Below are 16,799 nucleotides of genomic sequence, written 5' to 3'. Positions count from 1 at the left end.
GGTAATGTGTGCACTTTATTCAGCACCTTTCCCAAAATCCTAAATGGATTTTTGAATTAGGTAATTTTTTTTCTGTAAATTAGTCTTATAGATGGGATATGTGAACCACAGTGTAATCAGCATTTAAATGCATTACAATTTTCAGTTTTAATGGCAACCTCATTATACTGTGTACTCATTATAGACCCAACAAAACCTCAGCCTGTTTGGGATTTCAACAAAATAAGGCTGTACACTATGCTACCATTTGGAAGTTTGAAATCATTATTTACACTAATGTAAACCCAACCTCAACTTTACAGATTTCAAATAATTAGTGGACAGGGATGTAACTATACTCCAAATTTTAGTAAGGCCAGTCTTGCAGAAAAGTGACCTGCTGCATCTAGTTAATAAAATAATTTATGAATATGTGTAGTACACCAACTGCCCACTTACGTTTTGACCAGTTCATTGCTACCTGTGTTATCAATCCATAATTTTTATCTACCTTTTCCTTTCCTTTGTTCATTATCATTTGTTGTCCTTTCTTCCCTAAACTGCAATTACTGTTCCATAAACTGATCTGACTCCACCTACACTGGCTGCATTTGAAATAGTCTACTACATACTGCTCACCTACTGATTGTGCCCAAAAGTATTAAGTAGTATGCAGTATGTGACCAACATGAATTTCTCCAGTATGCCGAAGGACCCGGATGTACTGCTCTGGTCTTCATATACTGATCTTCATATACTGATATTTTTAATAGCCCTAGATTCAGCCCTTCAATACATTATTAATAGCAAAATGAAATAAATTTGTCTTGCTGCTGTACTTATCAGGCGGGTTTACATATTCTGTCTAATTAATAAATGAACTGCATAGATAATGTGTTAAAACAGTAACTTACTACAGTTGGTCTCAGCCAAACAATCCACTCAGCATCGGCATTTCAGGCTCTCACTGCTTATTATTCTGTCTAATTAGCTCATATTACCAACTATGAAAGTGATGAAATTAGAATGACTGTCATTTTAGTAAACAGAAAAACAGGTGAAAACACAGACCAACCCAAAGCTGACATTTTTTAAAGTTTGCGACTTGAAGATGGGTAGAAAACAACATCCTGCCCTCCTGCCCTGTTATTATATGGGGTGTATTTTTAAAGGTCACACAAGCCCATCTCTTGACCGAAGTATAAACACACACACTGAAAAGCACCGAGCAGCAGTTGCTAAGCAGTGATTGGAAGGCTAAGGAACACAGGGCGGGTGCTGATGTCAGTCTGATTGGCTAAGTCCCTGATGTTGCCTTGTAGTATGGCAAATGGCTTTTGTCATAGGTGGATACTTTACAGTATACTACTATGAAGAGTAGCATGTAGTATACAGTATATACTGATGCAGTATACAGTACACAGTATATAATTTGGACACAGTCACTGTCTAATTTTGTATTAAATATTAACTATTTATTTACCAAATTATTTTCAGTTGAAAATACTTGATGGTAATGGCCTTCTTTTAATCTCTCTCTCTCTCTCTCTCTCTCTCTCTCTCTCTCTCTCTCTCTCTCTCTCCTAATACAGCCTAATCTATCTGTTGACTTCTAATTACTTTATATGATACTGTGCTGCCAATATGCTAGTTATCAGTGAACTCATTCCCAACAAACCCTGTGCTAAACCAACAATCACTATACTATACCAGTCCTGCTATCAAGTAAGGTACTCTAGATAAGAGTGTCTGCCAAATGCCAAAGATGTAAATAGGAGCAGCACGGTGTTGCCAGCAGAGCAGCGCCACCTGGGGCAGTGAGGGGGAATAAGTGCCTTGCCCAGATTGCTGGCTCAGTCCTCCTACCACTAGGCTACCAGCCACTAGGCTAAGTGCCATATCCAGTCAGTTGTGGGATATGAACCTGTGACCTTCCAGGTGCTGACTCACATCTCCTGCCTGTACATCTCAAGAAGTCAAAGTCACTGTGGTCAACATGGCTCACTTTCAATTTTACTTGAACAAAATAAAATACCACATATTTTGATCTGTTGACAGTGTAAATTACATCACTATTTCACTGTGATTTATTTTACATTTGCATTTACATTAATGCCAACTGTCATAAATATACAGCTGAAGAGTCTGGTTGATGAAAAGGAGGTTTATTAGGAATGTACTGGAATAAGACTCTTCCAGTAGAGCTCTGAATCAGACGTTTCTGAGAAGAGCAGTATCTTGTTCAAAGCTGAACATAGAGGGCAGTTCACTCTATGGGCAATCACAGCTGTTCTGAGGCCAGCTTAGAACCAGTTGTGTCACTGCTGATTGGATAGTCTTGAGATACGAGCTTTTCTGCATAGTGGGCTACAGTATTATCAGGATGTCACTGTCTCCACATTGAATCTTGCGATTATCTTAACTCCAACTTTTCCAAATGTTAGTAGGACACTAGGAAGCTGCAATTAAAAACAATTTTTTTGTGTCCAGAATGATGAACTGAGCTTTAGACTGACAAGAAACTGTCAGCATCAAGAAAAGTGGAGCTCATATTTGAAGATGAATCATCTGAAAAGCTAATGCAAATAGATAATTACAGTCTATTATTAATCAATCATTCTATTCACTACTTGTGCAAAGAATTCTTGAAATATTGAATAAAACGTCAAAAGTAATTTTAAAAAATTAAACACACATATAGTAAGTGCTTGCGAACTTTTGAATGCTAGTGTATTTACCCCAGCTCACTGGCTGCATAAAATTCTGGCCATGCAAAATGCTGTAGATATATAGTCTCCGAACTCTCTAGTAGTTGTTAGTTGTTTTAACTTTCTGTTAAACCTGTTCTAACATGGCTGCCTTCAAATTTTGGGTTTCCTGAACTTCTAATACAGTTAACAGATCAATAGTCTGTGACGCACATTCTTTTAACTTGTTTAAAGTTTGATGAACTCATACTTGACAGGCTATAGCTAAAATGACAAATACAAGTAATATTGTGTTCCTTTTCTGTTTTTCTATTTTGTAAATCCTAGTATACAGTAGGAGCCATAAAATGTGTCTCTGACATGATGCCGGCATTAAGATGACATGATGCTGTTTGGGAAAATCACTAGGTTGAATGAATACAGCCCTGATGTGTAGATTTTCTTGCAGCTTTCATGTTTTATGTGTATCCAAATGATTGTCCTCTCTTGGCTGAGATTTGACATTTTTTCCGTAATATCTGCTGCTTAAGTGCCGGGAGGTTTAAGCTGTCAAAGTCTACAAACTGACAGACTTCTTTAATTCCGGCTAAAAAATGCAGTGTGCCGCCATGTAGTTTGCAGTCAGAGCTGTGCTTTTTAAAGGGTGTTGCTAGAACCCAGCAGTTCAGAGCAAATCCACAGAGCACCTGGAAGTTACTGAAAGCTATTCCACAATGAGTAAGTTACTCATGTTTTCAGCACTCACGTCAACCGATTAGTGCACAGTTGACACAAATTAGCTTTCTACTGACTGGAGCTGCTGTGTTTGCTCAGCAAAGCATTTAGTCCACGTGCGTGCTGCACTGCAGGGCTAACTGGCACTTCTGATGTATTTAACAATATGGTGCTAAAATGACATGATTTCAGAATGAGAGGTTTCTAAGAAGGGAAAGGCAAGAAAAAAGTTTCTTGATAACATTTCGCATTATGATCATTAATTAATATTATTACAATAGTAATTTACATGATTATATTTAATATATGTTTACCTTTAACTCAATTTTTATGTGTCAGTACTAAAAAAGAAACTATATTTGATCATGTGATGATTGTGAATTTTCTGCTCACATTTACAGAGATTCTAACATGATTCTTAATACAACCTCATTGGTTTCAATTAACCTGTAGGTAGAAATTTTAGATGTGTCCAGACTGATAAACAGAGTTGTAGGTTATTCTAAAATGACTGAGAAAAGCTGTAGGGCACTGAGAATGATGTTACGCTAAAATTAATGTCCAGAATGACTGATATTTACTAAGCTTAACTAAGAATTTATACAAATATCTACAGCTAGGTTTTGTTGGTAACACTTCAGTATAGAAGGTCATTATGGTTCCCTTAATAAGCTATTAGCTTACTTTTTATACAACCATTATCTGATTGGTTGAGAAGTTTTTTTCACAATAAAAGAAAGACACTCTGTTCACTACAAGATGTGATTTTGCTTTCTTTTAGCTAAATAGAGAACCATGTTTAGCAACATGAGAAACATGTTGATGCACTGTTAAGACCCTTATGACTAACACAGTGATGATATGCAATAGATGTTACATAAGAAACATGGTGATGCAGGTTTCAGATGTTCCCTAGTTGTTGCTCAGTAAAGATGTAATGAACCATGTAATTAATGGCTACTGAATTTATATGGCTTAATAAGAGCATAACAAGGGCTTTACAATGTACCCCTGTACTGAAATCCTACTGTGTTTATTACTGATGTTTAACAAAAAATTGCTGAAATAATTAATCAAATATTGGTTATATTAATGTTCATATTACGTGAATGTTTTGAATGGTAATGTAAGAAAACTCTCTACAGATACTTGAATTCAAACGTAACTTTATGGTCTTGTTTTGCTTTTTGTTTTCAGCCTCAATCACAATGGGGGAAGTGATAATGACTGAAGTCAGCAGACCGTGATATCTCTTTTGACCACAGCAGTCACACAGTGTTTAACTTTGTGTCCTATCTGCTTCAACCCCTTAGGGCAATCCAGGCCCCCCGGGACCCCCTGGAGCAGATGGACAAATCGGTCCCAAGGTAAGCATAGTACTAAAAGGCACCTTTAGCAATTATGCTAATGCATTGGCTTTCTCCTGTGGGGATAGCTATATGAAGATTACGTTTATTCTGTTCCAGGAATTGTATTCTTATCAACTAGATTCCAAGAAATAAAAAAGCTTGACAAATAATGTTGCCTGGAGTATTGGAGACATCATGCACAATGCATGTCAAGTGTCTGTGTTTGCTTGTTGAGTCGTGTCTGTGTGCGTGCAGGGTAGCGCAGGAGAGCGGGGGCTGACTGGTCTTCCAGGTGCACCGGGGCAAAAGGTGAGATTCAACATATTTAAACCTCTGAATCCATATTAATATATCTGTTTCTTGTGCCAAACAGCCAGTAGTGGAATATTATTCAGTAAAGTTTAAGATGCTTAAATTGTCTTGAGAGGTACTTTTCTGTCAGTGTGTTTGATGGAGTAATAATCAATGTTTATTTGTTTTGAATCCCGGTGAGGACATTCAGTGCTCATTTCTCCCAGCTGATTCAGATATGTTCTAACATTCACAGGGTACACAGGGAGATCCAGGGTTTCCAGGGTTACAGGGTGCAATGGGTCTTCCTGGCTTTAAAGGACATAAGGTAAATGATCCCAAAAGTGGCCTAAGAGTGGCCTAAACCATCACACTGCAATGAATTGTGGAAGTGTCATCAAATACTCTGCAGTCAACTTTAGAATTGCGAATTTTCATTCTGATATTTCTTAAGCAATTTTAGAAACAAATATTTGGCCCTGAAACTAAACAGTATTGAAGGAGATGTCACTGTTTGCTACTGTAAAACAATAGTGAACTTTCAGGGTGTTTCAAGTGTTTTTCAAAGAATAGAATTTTCCTCTTACAGCAGAAATAGTCAATTAGATTGTATAGTGCTGGAGCTGTGAGGCTAATGTTGCTAACACTAGACGTCAATAGTCACCCAAATATTTTCTGTAAATACATCCTCAAAACTTCTCTCAATCCACTCAAACCGCTTCTAGGTCTTCATTAAGGTTGTGCAGACTCGTCATGTAGTTTAGGACATAGTGTGAACTGTAAAAATGAACAGAACCTTGCCGTGTACCTGAATATAGCAGTCAGCTATGTTAAACCAGTGGCTCTCAAACCAGTTCTCAGGGACCCCCGTTTGTTGCTCTAAACCTATGCATGGTGAATTAGGTTGGAGCAAAAACATGGGGTGCTTGGAGGGCTTTGAGGACTGGTTTGAGAACCAGTGTTTTAGACAACAAGTGTTGTGCCCAAATCTGACTCCCATTCACAGCCATGCACGTCACACAGCCTTGTAGACGCTGCATATTCCATTAAATGTGGAGTCTTTTTTATAAATAATTGTAATCTTGGCTTATATACAAAGAAACAGCAGAAATTGTGAATCTAGTCCAGCATCTGTACTTAATGACGAATGTCGATGAAAAGAGGAGTCTGATGCTTCAGGGAAGTTGGAATACAGCACAACACCTGTTGTCTAAAAAGCCTGACTGCTGTGTTTAGCTACACAGTGACGTTTTGTGCATTTTTAAAGTTCACAGTAAGTCACACTGTGTCCTAAAAATATTAACCAGTCTGCATGACCTTAATGAAGACCTTATGTGGTTTGAGTGGGCTGAGAGAAGTTTTAAGGTTATATTTATGGAAAAGATTTGGGTGACTGTTGACTTCTAGTGTTTGTTAGCAATGTTAGCCCAGTGGCTCCAGCACTAAACCAAAGAAGCCAAATTTGGACAGCAAATATGTCTTGGCTGATTGACTACATTTTGGGAAGTGGAATTTTTTTTTGTTACAGCATTTCTTTAAGAGATTCTGATGGGTTAACTAATTATATTTTCAGTATTGATTTCAAATTTTTCAGTATTGCCTAAAATACAGACTAAAATTAGTCTCTTTTGACTCAACATGAGATAAACTGATATAACTTTGCATTTCAGGGACATATGGGAGAACCTGGCCCAAAGGGAACTAAGGTATAGCCATTCATCTTCTATATTCTATATTCTATATTTTGACCTTTGCTTAACTTCTGTTATTCAACATAGTGACCAGATGAAGTGTGCATCTGATTACTTCTTTGTTCCTAGACAGTTCCTGTGCAATTAATGTTCTGGGGCCATATTTCAGAAACTTCCAATCTTTTTGTCTTAAGATCTGACAGGTCAAGACAAGATTTTCACAAATTCATATTACAGAAGCAAATCGTATCTTATTTCAGGAATCTTATCTTAGTTTACGGCAACTTATCTCCAGTTAGGAAATCTTATCCTGCTCGATCGATGTTGACAATCAACTGTCATGTCTGTTACCTAGCAACTGACCATGCGCACAGAAACGTAAACACATGGCTAATACAAAAAAATAATCAAGTTAGTTAAACAGACAGCTAGCTCTTGTTACTGATATAAAAAGGTCAAAAAACAAAACTAAAGCACAATAAACTTTACGTAAAAAATATTGTGACAGCAATTTGTGCTGTTTATCAGTGCGTCGCTGCTCTCCAGTTTCAGTTTCCCAAACACTTTAGCCGAGTGCGCTAATGCTGTTCCTCCCAATAAACGAACACACATTCAGCTTTGTCTCCTCATTATTCACCACCATCACTGTAATATTTTATCTGACAAGTTTTCATCAAGATTAACACACAAACGGTAATAAGAGGGGACGGTGAAGATCGTGTCTGCGGTGTTTTTTAAAACGCTGTTAGAAAAAAACCCTCAAAGTCAAAGCACGTTTTCAATTTAGATAGATGTAATGTCATTATGCCAATTATAGTGAACTGTGCTGCCAGTCACTGCATAAAACTATAAAAACAGATGGTTAAAACAGTATTTAGGACAGAATTTAGGAAATTTTGTCTAGTTAGGGTGTTTCTGTAATACTGCTTTCTTGTCTGGAGTTAGTGAATAAGATTACGAGACTTAAGAACTGTTATTCCATAAAAACTTCTGTCTTAAATTCAGTCCTAACTGTAGTTGTCATGGTTACTAAACAGATAAGATTTCAGGGTTAAGAAGTTTCTGTAATACGGCCCCTGAGAGTTAAGATATCCTTAGCTTTAAGATACACTGCCAGAGAATCAAAATCTTGTACTAAAACAGAGCTGCCACAAGATGACTTATGTTCCTTACCTTAAACAGCCTCTAAGGCTGGTACTAACTTCAATCTGCACAGTATGCCCCAACTAAACTCCAGCATGCTCTTCTAAAGGTTACTCTGAGCCTCAGGTTTCTTTTAGGCGTTAAATGCTAATGATAACCTTTTAGCTTCTGAGACCCCCTAACAGAGACCACCCTTCATCATCTTTCAGGGAGAGAGAGGCAGCGAGGGAGCTCCTGGGGTTCCTGGCTCACCGGTAAGTGGATATACACCATCTGTCCACCAGGTGGCAGCACACCAGCAGTTTGTGTAGTGACTCTACAAAGGCAATATAACTTAGAAGCAGTAGGCCTGCATTTGGATCTTGAAGGGTTTGAGGCCACTGTGCACCTACTGCAGTTTGACAAATACCCTCAGCACAAATGTATTAACAGCCACTCTCTGGAAAAGAAAACACAGGATGTGATTCAGATCACCTAGAGGACTTAGTTGGAGGTGGTCTCACTAAAGACAGATGTGAGCGATTAAAGCAGGAAAGAAATTAAACTACACCAGACCCCCTCCACCCCATGAACAGCCCATGGAAGGCAAATTAGTTGAGGTTCATGACAGAAATAAAGAAACTGAAAAGTTTATGCTGATATTCTGTACAACAGCAAAGCCTACATGTTGAAAATGGAGAGGTTTGCCTCAATGTAATATCGCACAGTTATCTTGTAACCTGTGGTAGGTAACAGCTGGCAGACAAATGTGATACATGTCTGTGTTGCGCACAGTGTGTTCCTGCAGGAGACTGTCTGCAGAAGACAAATAATTGATGCATATCTTTCTGCTTGGATCATTAGAAAATTACCTTAGGTGGTCTAAAATAGAAGACGCTGAACTAGGTCCTGACCAGAAATAGGCATTAGGAAATGTATTCAGCGCTGAAGTACCGCAGCCAACTGGTACTTGCGGCTTTTGTGCACAGCTTGATTTTTGTTCGTTATGAAGCTCCACTTCTGCCTTCTTTCTGCTCTCACCGTGAACAGGAAGTGGTTTTTTAATAAGGCGGACTTTTCTCTTTGATATTAGTGTGAAAAGTTTTAACGGGCGTCTCTTTCTCCCCCTCCCTCTCCCTTTACCAGGGTGAAGCTGGACCCAAGGGAAGCAAAGGAGAGGTTTGTAGAATTAGACTCCCGAATTACATTTTATCTTTTCGGCCTCATTTTACACAGGAAACGAGATCATCTCCTCCCGCTGAACAAACAAGAAAGAATGAAACCCTTCAAAGTTGTGACAGACATGTCCACAGGGTGTTTACGTTTGACAGGTTGACAGTTATCGAGCCAAGCGAGCTTCAGCTGGAGCACAGGCAGCGTGGAAGGGACCATAGCCGCCAGTGCCATCCAATCACTTACACTGACACTTCAAGAAATCATGCAGAGCACGCTGGACTTATTTGTTAGGTTTTACGGCACTGGTGAAGAAGAGGGGTCTCTTAACTAGGCGTTCTTTAAGCCTAGTCTTAGACTAAAAAGGAATGTAAATGAGGAATAGTCACGGACTAGTAATTGAGACGATAGGTTAGAGAAAACTGGCCTCAGAGGCTCTTTGAACCTGTCATTTTATTCTAAGAGATGCCTCAATGCCTCGGTGCTTTTACTAGAATACTGATAGATGCTTTCATATTTGACAAGACAGGAACGGATAAGAGAGGGAATAGTTCCAGCATTCACAGCAAGTTGCACTTCAGTGCAATAAAAATATCTCAAACAACACTCATAACCCTATTCAAGCTGGATGAGTATTAGTTGAGAATTATAGTGTAGTGTCTTGAAGTCTTGTGATTTTAACCTCTTTAATCACAAAATGTTAGGAAAATTGTAGGTCCTGCCTCTTGCTTCCACATCCTTCAAACTACAGGCTACAAGGTAGCGTCTGTAACACTCAATAGTACAAAGAACAGTTTAAAAGCACACAGGAGAACATTTCATTCAAAAATAAAGTGCTTTGCAAGGTGTTTGGTGCTGACATACGTGTTTGAGAACAGAGAATATATTAATGTAGGCCAATTGAAAGCAAATGAAAATGGAATCTGAAACCATATGTACATTAATCAAACCAGGGATATTGTTTAATCACTCAACGTTAAAGCGGCTGGTTTTCATGAGTAATGAGGAGGAGGTTTTAGTGACAGACGCTTCCCCCTCAGATGAGCTGGCATATGTACGAGTAACTTTATATTTATCTTTATACACAATGTTGTAGTCAGAATTATGAGTGCCATATGATCCTGTTTAATCTGACTGATTTATCAAGCTAACTGTTGGCAGTAAAGGTTAGGAAAGCTAGTTAGTTAACTGACCTTAACCTTTCTCTATAGTGTTATCATTAGACATCATATTAAAATAATTTTTAGCAAATACAGCATAAAGTTTAGCACACCTCAGAGCCAGCATGTCTGTCTGTTAATAGTTTAGACTCTGCGCTGTATCGTCCTCCACAGTTTAATCTAAAACCTTTTCAGCTTCAGGAATTAAACAAATACATAATCATCCAAATTCTTAGTGTAATCATTCAGACTAATATACCACTACCATTGTTCTCCCTGCACATTTGTTCGGAGGAGTTCTCTGGAAGTGTTTCCTTCACCTGATGGAGAGAGGAACTTTCAGGGATGATTGTGATTAGCTGTGCAGCAAGTTAATGGTAATTTTGGATATTTTGACAGAGTTAAAGTTGTATCATTTGGTCAGTTACACCCAAATACACAACAAAAAAATAAAATTATTGAATTGAAAAACTGAACCACTGCAAAAATACAAATAAATGCTTAAATGCTGCATGCAGTCTATAATGAGTTATCATGTTCCTGTATGTCTAAGATGTCAGACAAAGTCAAGCTATAAAAAAAAACCACAATGGCTAGTTAGGATGATTAACAGCAAAAGTGAGCCACTGTGTTATAAAACTGTCCTTCATGTTTACATGTTTTGTGAGCATGATATCAATGTGTGCTAGTGCAATCCTATCAAATGATCAATAATAGACCTTTTAAAGATTATATGTACCAAATATGGAGGTTGTAGATGCATTATAATGTGTCATTTACTTCCTTTTTTTGAGCTTTGATGACATCAGCTTCCTCAGGTGCATGCTTAAAGTAATGCTTCTGGTCATGTGACCAACCGCACCACCTGCATAGCAATATTCAAATGTAATCAAGAAAACTTAGAATATAATTTATAGTTTATTGTTCACAATAACAACTCTTTTTGAGCTTTAAAACACAGTAGTGACCAGTGGCATTAAATGTGTTAATCCAGTATCTGCAGATTTTAGTCTGACAGTAATCATTCTAGAATGAATTAGCTACTGTAATTATCTGAACCTGGAGCTTCCTCAATTATAGTAGTACTGTTCCAATTCACCTCATTATGTAATTACAAAGCCTGCTAATATGGAAATTTGGGAAATTGCACAGATCCCAGCCAGAAAGAAATCAGACAAATTATGTTATAGAACCTTCTCTAGTAAAACTAATCCAGCTCAAGTTGTGCTCATGCTTTTTAGTTACTTATACAAAAGCTGTCTGTGTTTATGTCCTAGACATAGAATGAGTAGTTCTGATTCTTCTCATCCTTGAGGGCCACAGCTCTGCACAGCTGAATGTTTTCCTCAGTCTGAAGGCTGAAGTATACTTTTGTGTCTGCAAGTCTGCAAAAAGAGTAGTATGCAAGAGTGTAAACACTCCCATCAAGTTAAACGTTTGGTTGATTTTCTAAGTGAAAATAAGTTAACATATACTCTACAAAACTTAAACTTAAATATGGCATTTTTCTGAAAACGTAGTGCACAGTTTCTGTTTATTTGCTGAGTTTATTATATTGGAAAATGTAGTATAAAATGTGCCATAACTTTAGAAAAGGCCACATTTTATGTTGGATAGTTTTTTTCCACTTGGTTAGATTCAGCAAATATACAGTAATTTTGCATTAAAATATGCAGAAGCGTGTTCTCTGTGGAGGATGTGTAACTTATTTTGAAAATCAACAAAACCTAATTTGACCGGGGGGTGGGTGGGGTAAACCTGCATAAGACTATACAACGATCAGGCATAACATTATGACCACCTCCTTGTTTCTACGCTCATTGTCCATTTTATCAGCTCCACTTACTACATAGGTGCACTTTGTAGTTCTACTATTACAGACTGTAGTCCATCTGTTTCTCTGCATACTTTGTTAGCCCCCTTTTACCATGTTCTTCAGTAGTCAGGACCCCCATGAACCTCACAGAGCAGGTTTGGGTGGTGGATTATTCTCAGCACTGCAGTAACACTGATGCGGTGGTGGTGTGTCATAATGTTATGCCTGATCGGTGTATGTGCAGGCAATGTGTGCAGATGTTTGATTTGCCAACATACTCTCACATAATGTGAACGTGTGCACTGTGGCAGTGTCCAAACCAGGTCTCCAAGAATTAATATTTATTGCTTTTATAGTACTTTGAAGATGAATTATATAAATACATGTAATGTTGCACCTTTTCTGCCAACTGATCTTCAAACTGCCTTTCAGTAGTTTCAGTTTGGACTGAGTATTGTTTAGGTCTTGTTCTGCCCCAGTGCTACTGGATAGCCAGTCAGCGTTTGCCAGACTCAGTAAACATGTAGTTGAGATTTTGGACCTGTGAGCTACTGTGAGCTACACTTGTCCATGAATCACTTCTCTGCTTCTCAAAGCAGACATGCTAATGTGCATCTTCGAAGAAGCATAAATCAGCCGTGACACCTATTGCACTTAATCAAGGGCTTGATAATGAGATAACTAACTGATGAGTTGAATCAGGTGTGATCATCGTGGCTCTGGATTAGAGCTGCTTATCCCTATTACAGAATGTATTCATCAGATCTCTGTTAAAACCTTAGCTTCATTGTAGCACCACTGCTCTTCTCTGCTGCCCAGAGAGGTGTATCAGGAGAGCCTGGGACTAGAGGTCTTGATGGGAAGAAAGGGGACACAGGACATATAGGAGTAGCTGGGCCACGTGGTTCTCCTGGTCAAGATGGGTTACCAGGGCTCCCTGGTGTTCCAGGTTATCCTGGGAAACCTGTGAGTATTCCAGTATTTGAGCTGTGACAATATATGTTTGCATTTGATTTGTAATATACAATGTTAATGTAACCAAAGTGTCATAGACATAATTCTTACTGGAAACTAGCAAGTATGCTGAATAAGTAGAGGCTGATAAATTGGAAGATTACACAGCACAGCTTCTGAAAGTTGCAATAGAATAAAATGAAACTGAATCAAAAAGAAGAACCATTTTGTGTGAAACGTTCTGTGGAACTGCTCAATTTATGTTTCAGGGGAAGTCTCCTTCTGATGAGCACTTGATAAAGCTCTGCGAAGATGTGCTGAGACGTAAGTAACTAAGCTTAGCGTTGCAGGTGTGTTGTGGACGACAAACCAAGGATGTAGCACAGGAAAGACGTTGAGATAAAATTTTATTTTAACTTTTCTTGAGCTCTGCTAAAATAACTATGACATAATCATGTCATGGCTTGTGTCATAAGGTGACAGATTCTGCCAAGTTACATAACAGTGCCATGTTACCATTGCTGGCAATTGTCATGACCGATGTCATAATGTTTGATGTGATGAAGGCCAACTGGAGAAGAATAAATATGCTGTTGTGACATCAAACATTATGACATCTATTACAATAGTTACCAGTAATGGCAATAGACACAGTTATATTACTTGAGATAATCTGTCATGGCAGCATATGACATCTGCCATGACATGTTTATGGTATGGTTATGACAGTGTTATGTAGTAAGGTTGAAGTAAAGAGTTACTGATATGGGTATCTATATCAAATCCCTGTGAAATATGATGAAAAGCAGAATGAGAATACAAATTCATAATTGGTTATACTTTGCCATGACCGACACAAGCCAAAGAGCATATATCGTCGCTGTCCAATGAAAACCATGTATCTCCATTTTTGTTGATTTTTAGTTTTCTATATCATTTCAGCACCAGCTGTTCTTTACATTGTGTAAAAATTACATGATGAATGGACCAATAGAAATGCTCTAAAATTACTTGGAACAAAATCTTTTACATTGACTTACATTGAAAGGTAAGAGTATTTTTGCCTTCTCCTGTAAAGTTAATATTTTGGAGATACTTGTTTTTCATTGGACAGCGACCGTATGTTAATCTATACCTCAGTTATTCTCATGACTACATAACTTTTATGTTAGTTTCATAGTTGTTACCAAATAATTTATGGTAGTTACTGATTAATAGGTAAGGGTTTAGTCATGCAAAATGAACCCTATCATTGCTTATCATGGGATTTGGTGAGATTAATCAAAATGTTTTCACTCTAAAAGAGTTATATCTTATACAAAAGCCATGATCCGCACCTGTAAATGTGTTTCTCCATGCTGTGCCCATCTCTCTCAGATCAGCTGGCCCAGCTGCTGCAGACGATGCTTCCTCAGAGCTGCGAGCCTTGTGAAACAGTGAAAGGACCTCCGGGACAGCCTGGAGCTCCGGGACCTAAAGGCTCCACTGGGCCTCCAGGCTACCCGGGCAGGCCAGGTTCTCAGGGTTATCCAGGTTCACCTGGCTTGCAGGGGCCTCCAGGGGTCAAAGGTAACAGAGGTGTACTATTCCTCTGTCCTCTGACACATATGGTTAAGAGCTTGTGGAGGGGAAAAAGGTAGACAGCATGGTAATGCACACATGCTCATCCTGTGTAAATAAAATGTGATGTAACTGTCTTTAGGCGACATGGGACCGAGGGGGTTTAAAGGCAACAAAGGCGAAGGCAGGCCAGGACAGCCTGGGCCTCCTGGACAAACAGGTGAGAGATCAGCTCAGTTCAGGCATGCAGTAGCCTTGCATTTGCTTCACCATCAAGATTTGCTTACAAGAAGAACTGACAGCGTCTAGTTGGCTTTAGGTGTGCTTCTGTAGTGTCTCATAGTACCCAATAATAATAATAATAAAAATAATATGCTCTATTCACTATACTGTGCAAAAGTCAGAAACCAGCCTTTTGTTTATTTAATTTTCTAGTCAAAACAGCCACAAGTTATAAATTTTTCAGGAGATATTTGTGAGGATATTAGATTTAAGACAATCCACTTGCAAACGGAAGGAGAAATCAAAGGAAAATAAGTGAGAAAACAGGAGTTTCTAAAAATGGAGTTTAGAAATTAAAAGATACAAGATATTAAAAGATATAGAACAACTGTGCAAGACCTGGTAGTCCACCAAAACTGTCTCCATCAAACAGCACTTAAACCTTTCATCTTTGAGAGAGGAGCTTACTCTAGATCTGAACAAAAACCACAAACCACACATCCTGTCAACACTATGAGTCTGGCAGGATGTGTAGATGTCAAGAAGCTGTTACCGAGGAAAGAAAATGGACAAATATAGAACCTTTTTAGAAATGAGGAACTTGACATTTTGACTGGAAATTAAACAAATGAAAGATGGTCTCTGACTTTTTCACATTACTCTATAGCGTTCTCCACGAACCTAAAGATGCTTTACATCAAGAAAGAAAGGATAGAAAAAAAAATGAGATATGGAGAAAGAGAGACAGAGAAAGAGTAGTAAAAACACTAAACAAAGCACTGCGAAAGTGTGTTGGGTCATGTCAGTCACATTCTCCTCTGGCGACAACAGGCATCCAGGGTCCGCGTGGCAGTGATGGAATCGGACTGCCAGGTCCTCCGGGAATGCCGGGGAAATCTGGCTCTCCGGGCATTCCAGGCAAACGAGGCGCCCCAGGGCCAACTGGAGTGTGTGACATGTCCATCTGCTACCAGGCTTACAACCTCAGGGATGACCGCTATAGCAAAGGACCCAACTTCTGACACACAACTCATGGACTTCTTATGACAAGCACCTCAGAGTGCTGATACAGGGTTAGTTCCCTTCGATCGTTTTAACAGTATTCAATAGGATCATTATGAAAGCTGGAAACTCATCCTAGATCAGTACTCTTGGTACTCTTGGAAATTTACCCTTAGAACCTCACCCTTAAAAATAAAGGTGCCAAAAAGGAGGACTATGTTTGGTTCCCTAAAGAATGGATGTTTTTTAAATGAGATGTAAGAGTGAGATCTTTTATAGTGATATAAAGTGCATAGGACCTCCACACGATTAAAAGTTCTATACCAATTAACAGGTTTTCCTAGAACTGTACTTCCAAGCCAAAAACCATTTAGCAACCTTTGTTTTTAAGAGTGTAGGGTGTGAAAACGGGTGACCAGAAAAATTTGGAGATGCAGTCCAGTACAGCTCTTTCTGCAGCTGCAGCAGAGTGTAGAGCAGGCCATAATCAGTGGACTGAAGTAGAAGGCATTGCAATTAGAAATAATAATCATACCAGAATGGACACTGATGTGTGGTCACTTACCTGTGAAATGAGTTTAATGCAACAATGCAAGACGACTCGAGTGACCAAGTTTTGAGGGGAAATTTTGAATGGGCTGCTTTTGAAGACAAGATTAGATGATCATCGTTGTTCTTTGTTGAATATTTTAAGAGTAATTAAGATGCTGGTGGTGTTGATTAAATAATTGATGGGTTTTATTTGAGCTCTGTTGGCTTTTTCTTTAATGTTCAAAGAGAAATCTTTGGATTCGTGTACATATTTGCACTGCCTGCGGGAAGCTACCTCCATGCTGGACATACGTTCTACAAGAAAATGGAATGCTTTATGCTAAGAGTGTTTAATCATTCACAAAATTATTATGTATATTCCAGTTGTGGTTATGTTTGTGCTTAAATCCACATGCTGTTCTTTGGTAGTTCATACATCATATTGTAGGCTTATAGGTCCAAATGTAATACAATTGTGATAAATGTAATCTATACCGTGTGATGTTTTCCATAACACTTTACTGTAG

The 16,799-nt window shown here is 38.5% G+C and overlaps 1 protein-coding gene across 1 annotated transcript in view; it reads left to right on the top strand.

The window, feature by feature from the left end:
* si:dkey-225n22.4 (collagen alpha-1(XXI) chain) overlaps positions 1-16,362 on the top strand; it is a 67,678-nt gene extending 51,316 nt beyond the window's left edge. The window contains exons 19-29 of the mRNA XM_036582883.1: positions 4,715-4,768; positions 5,006-5,059; positions 5,298-5,369; positions 6,712-6,747; positions 8,085-8,129; positions 9,001-9,033; positions 12,823-12,969; positions 13,227-13,281; positions 14,335-14,526; positions 14,660-14,737; positions 15,571-16,362. Of these exons, the coding sequence (XP_036438776.1) occupies positions 4,715-4,768; positions 5,006-5,059; positions 5,298-5,369; positions 6,712-6,747; positions 8,085-8,129; positions 9,001-9,033; positions 12,823-12,969; positions 13,227-13,281; positions 14,335-14,526; positions 14,660-14,737; positions 15,571-15,761 (957 nt within the window). The 3' untranslated portion in view covers positions 15,762-16,362. The remainder of the gene's footprint in view (positions 1-4,714; positions 4,769-5,005; positions 5,060-5,297; positions 5,370-6,711; positions 6,748-8,084; positions 8,130-9,000; positions 9,034-12,822; positions 12,970-13,226; positions 13,282-14,334; positions 14,527-14,659; positions 14,738-15,570) is intronic.
* Positions 16,363-16,799: the final 437 nt, after the last annotated feature.

The sequence above is a fragment of the Colossoma macropomum genome, unplaced genomic scaffold (genome assembly GCF_904425465.1).
Source record: "Colossoma macropomum unplaced genomic scaffold, Colossoma_macropomum, whole genome shotgun sequence".
NCBI lineage: Eukaryota > Metazoa > Chordata > Actinopteri > Characiformes > Serrasalmidae > Colossoma > Colossoma macropomum.
This window is presented reverse-complemented; position numbering and strand designations above follow the sequence as displayed.